At 31.6% G+C, this 11,411-nt stretch overlaps 1 protein-coding gene across 1 annotated transcript in view; it reads right to left on the reverse strand.

Moving 5' to 3' along the window:
* LOC117101440 overlaps nt 1–11,411 on the reverse strand; it is a 41,304-nt gene that overhangs the window by 2,705 nt on the left and 27,188 nt on the right. Inside the window, exons 36-52 of the mRNA XM_033241418.1 lie at nt 10,954–11,110; nt 10,559–10,726; nt 10,260–10,418; nt 9,995–10,081; nt 8,955–9,238; nt 8,060–8,201; nt 7,503–7,772; nt 6,885–6,947; nt 6,116–6,393; nt 5,757–5,879; nt 5,191–5,269; nt 4,514–4,582; nt 3,779–3,927; nt 3,084–3,194; nt 1,853–1,895; nt 1,331–1,402; nt 146–423 (exon numbers count right to left, since the gene is read on the reverse strand). Coding sequence (XP_033097309.1) covers nt 146–423; nt 1,331–1,402; nt 1,853–1,895; nt 3,084–3,194; nt 3,779–3,927; nt 4,514–4,582; nt 5,191–5,269; nt 5,757–5,879; nt 6,116–6,393; nt 6,885–6,947; nt 7,503–7,772; nt 8,060–8,201; nt 8,955–9,238; nt 9,995–10,081; nt 10,260–10,418; nt 10,559–10,726; nt 10,954–11,110 — 2,532 coding nt within the window. The remainder of the gene's footprint in view (nt 1–145; nt 424–1,330; nt 1,403–1,852; nt 1,896–3,083; nt 3,195–3,778; nt 3,928–4,513; nt 4,583–5,190; nt 5,270–5,756; nt 5,880–6,115; nt 6,394–6,884; nt 6,948–7,502; nt 7,773–8,059; nt 8,202–8,954; nt 9,239–9,994; nt 10,082–10,259; nt 10,419–10,558; nt 10,727–10,953; nt 11,111–11,411) is intronic.

Consider the following 11,411-nt stretch of genomic DNA (forward strand, 5'->3'; position numbering starts at 1 on the left):
ATGTATATACAGTAATGGCAGCAACCTTTAAGAATTAAGTGGCTTCATGGAGAATGACGTAAAAAAAGTCAACTCTGAGATTGAGGGGAAAGCATCCTAATGACCAGCAATCCATTTAAATATCAGTATCACTTAATAAACTTACATCAATAATGGTTTCAGCATCTAATATACAATTTCCTCCGCAGTCCGTCTCTTCACGACTAACACACAGTCCTGTATTACCAGAACTAAATCCAATGAGAGCTGAAAAATTTGGGTTGTTTGGAGCATCACGCTCAGCACCAGGGGCACAACTACATTGATTATTATTGAAGCATTCAAATCTTGGTAGTATGTTTAAATTTTGGTTCCAGCTTTGGCCAGATACCATCTCACCAATCTCCTGGCATGTGACTTCGTAGTCACATGTTGCTGAACAACCTGTGAAGAAAGATTACTTATATTATTTTTATTTATTTATTCAATAGATGTCATCAATTGATTGGTGTACATTTTTTGGATAGGCCTGGTAAAGCCAAGAAATAAGCGGACCTTGAAAGATCTGCTCAATAACTTTTACTCTCAAGATAGACCTATCAAAAATATACAGTTAAGTCTAAAATTCTTAACAATATAAATATTGCGTAATGCAAACACTTTTTAAAATAATCAAAACATATATACTTTTTCATTTTTTAACATTAAGTCATTTTTATTTAGTAAGTTGGTTACAGGCCAGAGGCATAAACTAGCTATAATCTACAAAGAAGACAATGTTTGCATAAGAGATATAATGCTTCAAAATCACAAGGTCCGGATAGTATACACCCTCGTATCCTGAAAGAATTAGCAAATGAAATTGCAGAACCACTTACGAAGATTTTGAATAAGTCATTAAGAGAAGGTACAGTTCCATATGAGTGGATAACGACTGATGTTACTGCAATTTTTTTAAAGTGAAAATATCATCACATGAAAACCACAAATGTATGAGCTTAATGCAGTGCCATGTAAATTGATGGAAGCTATCCTAGGTGACAAGATTATGGTTTTTATGGATAAAACCCGCCTTAAAAAGTTGAATTTACCAACTCTTGCCTTTAGACGTCTACGTGGCGACATGTTACAGGTTTTCAAGTTAATGCGCGTAACGGCCTCAGTGATATAAGTACACATTCACTATTCTCCATGGAGAAATCAAGTATAAACTTACGAGAACACAGTTTAATGATTCAGAAGACAAGGCAGGTCAATAGAGGTTAATATATGAGATCTGCCAAAAGGAGTATCTATATGCTACTGCCATATTTGAAAGTCAACTTCATTCAAAGTATTTTAGCATACTTACGAGGATACTTGGTTGTTCGTGGAACATTAGCAGTAGTAGAAGCAACTGGTGCTTGTGTTGTTGTTTCAGAATCTGTAAAATATCAGTCTTAGAAATAAAATAATTTCCTTCACGCTCAATACATATAAGCCTATACCAAAGATACGGTGCTTTTCTGTTTTGAGCAACAAATTAATATTTAATTTTCTCATTCTGTATCTTTGGTCAAGTTTTTAGATTTTAATTGATATTTAGAACGAGAATATATTTTTGTAAGCCAAATATCAGATGCATCAATTATATATAGGGCTCACACTCTTTGCATAGATGCTTAATTAAACTGGCTGTATAAATAAAAAGATATGTCATTTGAAGTTGATAAACTTCGTTTTGATATTGAAAATATTACAATATAGATAGTATATTAAAAACACATAATTTTACCTGTACTGTACATACCTGTTCGTGTATTGTGTAATTAACAATGGCTATAATATATAATGCATGTTTTCATATCTTAAATTACGTTTGAGTTGTACTTACTGCAATAGCAACAAAAGTCTTCCCCTCTTACCAACTCTTCATTCTTAAAAACAAATAATGATTAAATATATTATATATTTATACTCAGTAGAAAGCGATATTAAGGGAAGTCTAGACATACTATGTGGAAAAAACATTTCAAAGAGTGCGACGGGATACATCATGGAGGACCTTTGTAGAACAGCAATTAGGAAATTTACAAATTGGTCCCCACCACCTCTATCTTATTATTTTGAAAAAACAAAACTCATGATATATGACACCTGAATTATAAAAATATCCTGCATGATGTATCCTCGTAACGATGTAACTTGAAAAAATTATTTTAAACCGTTGCTGATTTTATGATGTTTAAACCTTTTTTGTCTTTGTCCTTATGTTTTCGTTACCTTGCCTTGCCTCCTGCTTTGCAGGGTAAGCTTGTGACCTAGGTTTTGTCTGAATGTTTTATCCTTTTTAATAAAGTGGTTGAAAAAAAATTATATATATATATATATATATATATAATTTCATATATATATATATATATATATATATAATTATATTTCGAAGATGTTCATTAGGGCCTTCAATTCGTCCCTTATATAACGTAGTGCCTTCAATTAACCCAATGGAACAGTAGTAAAAATAACTAGACATACTATGTCTGCTAGTGCAACAGAACATAGGGCTGGCTCTTCCTCGTTGCCATAAAGAAAAATGATGTTGAAATTGCAACAAAAAAAGTCATTTAAAAGTACGAAGTAAAAAACACAAGGAAAATAAAAATACTAAATATTTTTTTTAAGTCTGGGACGTTAGCACTTTAAATGGCCTTCAAATTCCTATCGGAATCTAGATCATCGCCATTTAATAATTTCTTCTTTGTAACTTGGTTAAACTTTCCAGAAAGTTTCATTCAGATAGATAGATTTTTAGTACGTCTGGCCTCGGACATTTGCCTTTGAATGGTCTCATATCCACACATTACTCTGATCGTGATACAGTTTTTATCTGTGGGGAGTTTTATCTTGTGTTTTTAGTATCTGACCTAATAGGTCCCAGATTCATTCGTTCTTATAATAAACGCAAATCAATTTTAGTTCATTTTAATTCACTTTCAACCAATTTATGTTGCCATAGATCCACATAGAAGTGATGTTAGTATTTTTTTATCACATAGTAAGACCGAAACATAATATACAAAAATAATGCAAAACCTAAAGAAATTATGCATGGAAACTGTTCATACCTCGTTACAAGTAAGGTCGCAATTGTCAACACAGTCTAGATCATACATTCTCGTTAATGGATTACATTTACATGTTTTGCAGTTGTCCACAATCTCCAGTTTAGTTCCCTCCTAAAATATAAAATAATTATACCATGAATAAGCTATTGTTTTAGATAAACACCAGACCCGATACACAATAGTTGTTCAAGAAAACCGTACTGTTCCCCAACAGAATTTGAATATAAATATCAATGAATTAAGCAATGACTTAAAAAATGCGTCCTTACTACAAAAATAAATTTAAAAATGTCACATTAGAATTATATACAAGATGGCAAAGCATAGGGTAATTAGAGGACCTCGAATTCTAATCTTAATGTGAACAATGTGTTTTATTTATCAATGCAAATTATGGTATCAGTTTTAGTTTACAGTGTTTTTCATATAAAGAATTCAATGAAATTTTAGCGCCATCGAATAAACAAGTGAAAAATGTAATTTGTTTTGGCGTTGCTAAAACCATACTAAATACGGTAATAAATGCGGTTATACACGGAATATTAAGAGTATTAAAACGTATTGGTGGTACAAAATAAATACATTATATTGCATTGAGATTGATAATATCAAATGATTTAACTATTTTGTACATTAATCAACCAAATTAAAGTAAGGTAAATCACAGAATTGTTGCTTTGTTTTGCTTTACTTACTACACATGGTTCGTTAGAACAGCCTAGGAGCGTCTGGCATGACCAAGCATAGTTATTGGTGCTTTTCTCCACACAAGTGCACTGCTGACATGCAGCAACGTAATATTCACCTTCGGCGTATGTCTGGTTATTACGTACACACATAGAGGCTATAGAGACAAACAAGTTTCTGATTATATTTAACAAGAATAACCAGTGTTGCATAATGACGATAGACGCTCTATGTTGCCAATTCCTGTAGGCAATATCATGTGATGAGAAGTTTTAGTACAGAAAATATACACAATAAACATTCCAATACTTGACATGTCCAAATCTCTTCTTCATAATACTGCCCAATAAACTAATACAGTAGTAATATTAAAAATTCACAGATCTAAATAAACCTTAATATACAGTATTACTTTTCACCAAACATTTCAAATTATAGCTCATTTATTTATTTGCCACTAATATAGGTCGATTGCAAGATAATTCATGTCTAAGTGAATAAACTATCCACCAAATCATCCAATTTGTAAAATGTTTTAATAAGTGCTCTCATGTTGAGGTTTAATATTACGTAAATACATGATAATGGCTATTGAGAGTAATTTTGTATTGTATACAGAAAGAACAGAAAATGGCAGAAATATATAAGGCCGTGTTTTTGATGGTGGTATGAAAATAATTTTCAGGGCACCAGTAGCACCTCGATCTTAAATCTCCTAATTCAATATATCAAAGTATACTCACGATAATACATGGTTGTTTGTGGAAAATTAGCTGTAGTCGAGGCACCAGTATTTGCCGTAGTCGAGGCGCCTGTATATAATAATATAATTTTCTTGAAAATGAAGTTATGCACAATATATATACTGGTTTTTGGTTTCGGTCTTCTGGTTAAACTAGGTTAGGTGTGTGTGACCTCAAACTGAAAAATCCTCTATCTATGATCATTATTACGTGTAAATTAAATTCATGTTGAAAAACAAATAAAATAATAAATAGGAAACATAGAAAAAATAAATAGAATAATAAATATAATAAAATAGAAATAAAATAATATATATAAATAAATAATAAAATAATATATAATAATAATAAAAATTAATAATAATAATAATAATAATAATAATAATAATAATAATAATAATAATAATAATAGTAATAATCTCCTACCGTACTCTTCTAAGGTTTATTGCGTTATAACATGCACACGGGCCATATTGCACATGTGGACAATGGCTTAAACATCCTATTTGGAAAAGGTACACTAGGCCTATTAAGCCATTCAGTTGAAACACAAGGAGGGTAGCAATAAAATTTCAACCAGGAACCAACAGATCTGACAGGATCTAAACGATTCAACGTGCACATCATCATGAGGTAATTATTACGTTTGGCAACTGAACACCTATAATCAATAATACCTGTAAATGGTGGCTCGGTTGCTTGTTGTTCAACACATCTGCAACATTCTCCCACAGGCGCATACAAAACCATTCCTTGCTGTCAAATAGAATAAACACAAATTTGCCAAATAAAATTGTTTGCCAAATTAATGAAAATAGCAATCATTCATTATCCGAATAAATATATCTGAATCTGCATTATTTGTACTGTCGGAGGCTTACAGATTTCTTTTGATTATATGACTTTGTTATCATTTTAAGTTAGACGAAATTGAATATCATTTTTATATTGTTTGAATTGATCACCATATCGTTATTGTTATGGGTTTGATACTGGATGTATTTCTGGTTTTTTTTTGTAAAATATCATATATATTTTATTCGTTATGCATTTCTCTCCTGTATATTTTACATTTATGCTTTAATGTCTTGCCCATGTTTGTGTCTTTTATTTGTTGATTCTAATCTGTTTTGCAATATTATTCACTTTTGAGATTTTAATATCAGCAATATGAGCTATTTTGAATTTTTTATTTTTAGTCTTGTGCTTATGAATAACCTCTCCAATACTAAATAAGACTAACCTGAGAGCAGTCTTTCTTTGTTAAATCACACTGCTTGCTGCACTGGGCAACAAGTTTGTCAACATTAGCATCATACACACATTCGCAAACTTCGCACTCATTGCGTGTGACAGTATTTCCTTCCTATAAAAAAAATCGATAAAGAAGTAAAACACAATAACCTTTGTGTAAAATAATCTGTTATTATTGTTACTATTGTTTTCCAAATCACGAGAACAGAGAGAAATTAACAATTTATAGAATGTCAAAAATCTGATGCCTTAATTAAGTGACTTTATCAACCCTGGGATTGAAGAGAAGAGAAAGTGTCTTAATGACCATAAATCTATTAAAATGTTTCTATCACTAAATAAACTTACATCAATAATGGTGTCAGCATCTAATATACAATTTCCTCCGCAGTCCGTCTCTTCACGACTAACACATAATCCTGTATTACCAGAATTAAATCCAATGAGAACTGAAAAATTTGGGTTGTTTGGAGAATCACGCTCAGCACCAGCGACACAACTACATTGATAACTATTGAAGCATTCAAATCTTGGTAGTATGTTTAAATTTTGGTTCCAGCTTTGGCCAGATACCATATCACCAATCTCCTGGCATGTGACTTCGTAGTCACATGTTGCTGGACAACCTGTGAAGAAAATTTTAGATAATAATTAGTTTCAGTATTTTTTTTATTTGAGAATGTTGATGTCTCGTCGTCTTTTGTATGTAGGGTAAGTTTTTGTAATTTTTTATCTCTTAAGCTTTACTTACGGTACTGGTTATCTCTCGTCTGTCCACAACAGGGGCTGTATAAACCAGTACTCCAGGGTAACCCCCTACTCGTCTCGTCTCGAAAGATGTACTGCCATTTGAGCCATTGTTTACACTGAACCTACGGTTTATAGTCCTTATCTGAGAAAACTTGTTTCCAGAAACATAGGCGAGTATGCCGTTTGAACCAGTGCTGGTATTATGACTGTATGTTACGCGGCGGCCCTGCCTTAACCGCTCGGCCATTAAACTCGCCGGACTAGGTTACTGTCACTATTATAATAACGAGCTCATGATGTTAAACATTTTAATATGAATAGAATACTCATCATAAAAAGGGGTTAAAAGTGCTCTTAGCATACTTACGAGGGTACTTGGTTGTTTGTGGAATATTAGCAGTAGTAGATGCTATTGTAGTTGTTTCCGAACCTGTAATCAATAAATCTTAATATTAAAGTCACCATTTTTTCAAAGATATTCTGCTACGTAAATCCTAACTTTTTAAATAAATAAGTTCAATAAATTCAATTTAAAATACCGAAAATAATCTTTCCAAATAACTGTCGTTCAAATAACAACCATCTATATATATATTTTCCTGCCAATATTATGACCTCTATAAGTAATTGAAAACTGTTTGAAAGTTAAAAATGTATGTAATCTTTTCAATTCAAGGGTTTTATTTCAATTGATACTTCCCCATCCAACCTCCAAATCTTTTGCTACCCATAGATAGATATAAGATAGGTCTCTTCTATTGACTCGACTTGAAATTACGTACTTTTGTAATTTATTTTGCCACAATAGAAACCAATGGCCCTGCACTGACCCAGAAAAAAATAGAAAAAATATTGAACTATAGTATGATACCCTATAGACCAATATCATGATAACTTAGGAAACAAAATTCAGACATCTCGAAGAAACTAATTCACATGATAATGTTTTGATAATAGGTCCTACAACAGTGGTTAAGAAACATACCTCCACAATTTTGTTCATCTGCGCCATCAGGACAATTCCAGACTCCATTACAGATCAGACTGTCATTTGGAATCATGGTGCCGTCTTCACATTGCCTGACGCATCGTGGTTTTTCTGTTGTTACTGTTGGTTGCTCAGTTGTTGTCGGTTTCGTCGTTGTTGGATGTTCTGTTGGTGTATATCGTCTCGTAGTTACCTTTGTTGTGGTTGTCAGTTGCTCGGTTGTTACCGGCATTGTTGTTGATGGATATTCAGTAGTTGTTGGGTTCTCTGGAATTAAAGCAATTTATTATCAAATTAAACGTCTCTCATTTAAAGTGGATATCTATTTACGCTATGTGGAGCTCAACACAGAGTCATAACATCACGCATAGAAATATGAATGATCAATATTATGTGTATCATCATATCATAGTATTTTGATATTAAGTAATATTGTACACCCTTACATAAATAGTATACATACATTAGAAACTATAATAAAAAGCACTATAAAAATGTACTCATTCATATCATTTACTCTCTGTTATACTTATAAAACTAAAGCTTAAATTTACCATATGGACAGCCAATAAGCTCAAAGCGAAGATCGACGGCGTCTTCAAATGCTCCTACTTTGATGGTAATACGTCTAAGATTTAGCATTTCTGGAAATTCAACTTCAGCAATACCGTCATTACTGTACTCAGGATTGAAAACCTGATTGTAAAATGACAATACATGTAAAAATAACAGAAAACGGATGAGAAAAAACTATTTAAATAAAGAATTGTTAACGTAAAACTAATATTATTATTATATTTTTTGTGTTTATGTATGCTATATACATATATATATATATATATATATATATATATATAATATACATATATATATAGTTTTATATATATAGTCATATATAGCTCCAAGTAAAATAAATAAAATTAGAAGACGATGTAGGTCTACAGTACAATCATTGAATGTTTCGGTAGCTGAATTGTTGTAGTCGCCGTCTTTTTCTGAAAACACATGGCCGTCATTGACGGGATTCGTTGATAATCACTGCTGTTGTTTACTTTGAGAGCCAAGATTTACCATTATACTACACAAATGCATTTTACTTTTATTTTTTTATCTATTTTTTTTTAATTCTTTGAATAAACTTCGAAGATCGTAAGCGAAAGTTTAGTCTAGTGTATCCTTGTTATAGCCAATCATTTTCAATAAATTAAATACGAAAATCAACCGAGCTTATTTTATTGTTTACCTACATATTTTCAGCATAACTTTACTTACAATTTCAAATGGCCCAACACAATACATTTTCTATGGAAGTTTTCTGGATTTCCCATGATTATTGGAGGGAGCCGTGTTTAATATTAAGTAAAACTAAAATGTACACAAGATATTAACATACCTTTTAATTTGTGTATGGAACAGAAATAAATAACAATTCTTTTTCTGGAACCTCACCTTATCATTTTGATCATCGTCCAAAATGGAAAGGAGTTCATCATTTGCATCAATATAGAAGACAGTAAACTCACGGACATAACCACTTAGGCCCTTTTGAAAAATTACACCTGTGACCTCGACCACAACAGGGAAAGACACTGAAACAAAACGAAGAGTGTCTTCTGGTACAGGCAACCACGAGCCTTCGTGTCTGAATCGTCCAGCTCCACCTAAATTGGATGAGTACTCAATGGCACTGTCAGGAATGTAGCCACTCTCCATACCGATGGCCTCATCACAAGCTAAATTACACCAAAAAAATACAAATGAAATACATCATCAAATTGAACAAAGATAATGCATAAAAGTATATGAGCGACAATTATTATTATTATTAATTTTAACCATTTTGCTGACAGAATATTTGGGGGTCATTGACGAAATCTGATTACGTTTACACTTTAGCAAATGAGACAGTAGGATTAATTATGTTAAATAGTATTATTTAGGCCTATTATGGAGAAATAAGTAAATATATAAGAATCAAGATACTTTTCTGTTCTACATAAATTTACGGTATATTCATTGTTTTATTATTATATGCCCCTTTATGATATGATCAGTTATGATTATTTCTTATCTTTTTGTATTTTAAATGCATTTACAATAAATAAAATAAAATCCAATTTCATTTTAGCAATAACATTATATAAACTGATATAAAAAATAGAAGCAAAATGGTACAACATACAATATAGTTAACGACTTCAGGAGACTGTTCTGATCAAATACCGTAACTATGTGAATTCTGTTGTTATTTATTCATTGATGCACTACATTGACTAAAGTATTTTGCAATAATAATAATAATAATAACAACAATAATACTAACGATATTAACAATAATAATAACAACAATAATCAGCATCATTCTTCCATATGAAGTTTTATCGAAGAGCTTAAACATATTTACAGCTTTTTAAATTATGTAAAATTTTTGTAAATGTATATATTAGTCATATAAAACAATTTTCTACCGTAATTAACGTATTACGTACGATTTGTGGTTAGTCTCTCTGTGGTCGCTTCAGTTTGTGTAAATAGTTTAGTAACCTTGCGTGTAGTAGTTTGATTCAGATTCTTGACTGCAAAAAAAAAACATAACCAATTACAATAAGAAATCATAACATATAAAAGGAAATAAAAAATTATTAAGCTCACAACTAAAGATGTTGACAACCGTTTGCAAATGTCAGTATTTATATTAAGCTAGCTTCTGTGAGACAGAATTAAGAGCTAGAGTCAATGTTGTGTTTAACTTACTTTCTGTAGTAGTTGGTTGTTCTGTAGTAGTTGGTTGTTCAGTAGTCGTTGGTTGTTCAGTGGTCGTTGGTTGTTCAGTGGTCGTTGGTTGTTCAGCAGTTGTAGACGGCGGTGGTGGAGTGAATACTCTTGATGTAGTTGTTTGGTTATCTTCCTTCCCTGAAGCCAAAATTACAACAAAATTTGTTACAAACTTACCATTGCCTCTTACGAATTGCAAGATAAATGTGATGTAAGTATTATGATTGTAGTTTACACTATGCAGCAATAAACAAAATCAAATCAAGGTATCAACTTACTTTTTCCTGTGGTTGGTGGATAAAATGCAGTGGTTGATTTTTCAGTTGTGGTTGATTCCTTGGTGGTTGGTTGTTCAGTAGTGGTTGGTTGTTCAGTGGTGGTTGGTTGTTCAGTGGTGGTTGGTTGTTCAGTGGTAGTGGTTGGTTGTTCAGTAGTCGTTGTGAAAACTAAAGTCAAAGTTACAATGCAAAATGTTAGGGCCTATAGACAATCGACAGTTACGAAAAATAATAACATCATTAAATAAGATATTTACATTTTGCTGCATAGTATTGTTATACAAAAATAAATTATTGATCGGTACTATTGCATAACACTTTGTTATCTTTAGTGTTATTACTATGAAATAAAAATAAAGATTGTAATGTTTAAAAGTAAAGTTTGACAAACTTACACTGTGCACACCCATACAGTTGAGCTCGTACGGCAATTGCTTTTTCCCATAATTCAGGTATAATTTTTAACTCAGTGACACCACGAATTGGTGGTGTAAAAGACAACTCTGCTTCGTTCTCTCCACTGGGAGTGTCATAATATTCCAAACTGTATGCCTGATTGTAAATATGAGAATAATTATTTTCTTTTAATTATATATCAATGTACAAAATTATATGTATTGCACTGTTATACCTTCATAGTAAACAGTCTAATTTCGAATGTATTGCTCGTGCATGTTTCTACAATACATTTTAAGTAAAAGAATGTTCTATTAGATTATTTGAATGTCTTTTTAGTACCTTTAGATTTTCATTTGTTTATCCAGTTTATTACCCACTTGTGTAATTTATTTTGTACTTGTATTCGTATCTTGAACAATTTTTTCAACTCCTTGAGTATTCTGACATCGAGACA

Source organism: Anneissia japonica, unplaced genomic scaffold (assembly GCF_011630105.1).
Source record: "Anneissia japonica isolate Jap-2015-1 unplaced genomic scaffold, ASM1163010v1 scaffold287782_len627234_cov183, whole genome shotgun sequence".
NCBI lineage: Eukaryota > Metazoa > Echinodermata > Crinoidea > Comatulida > Comatulidae > Anneissia > Anneissia japonica.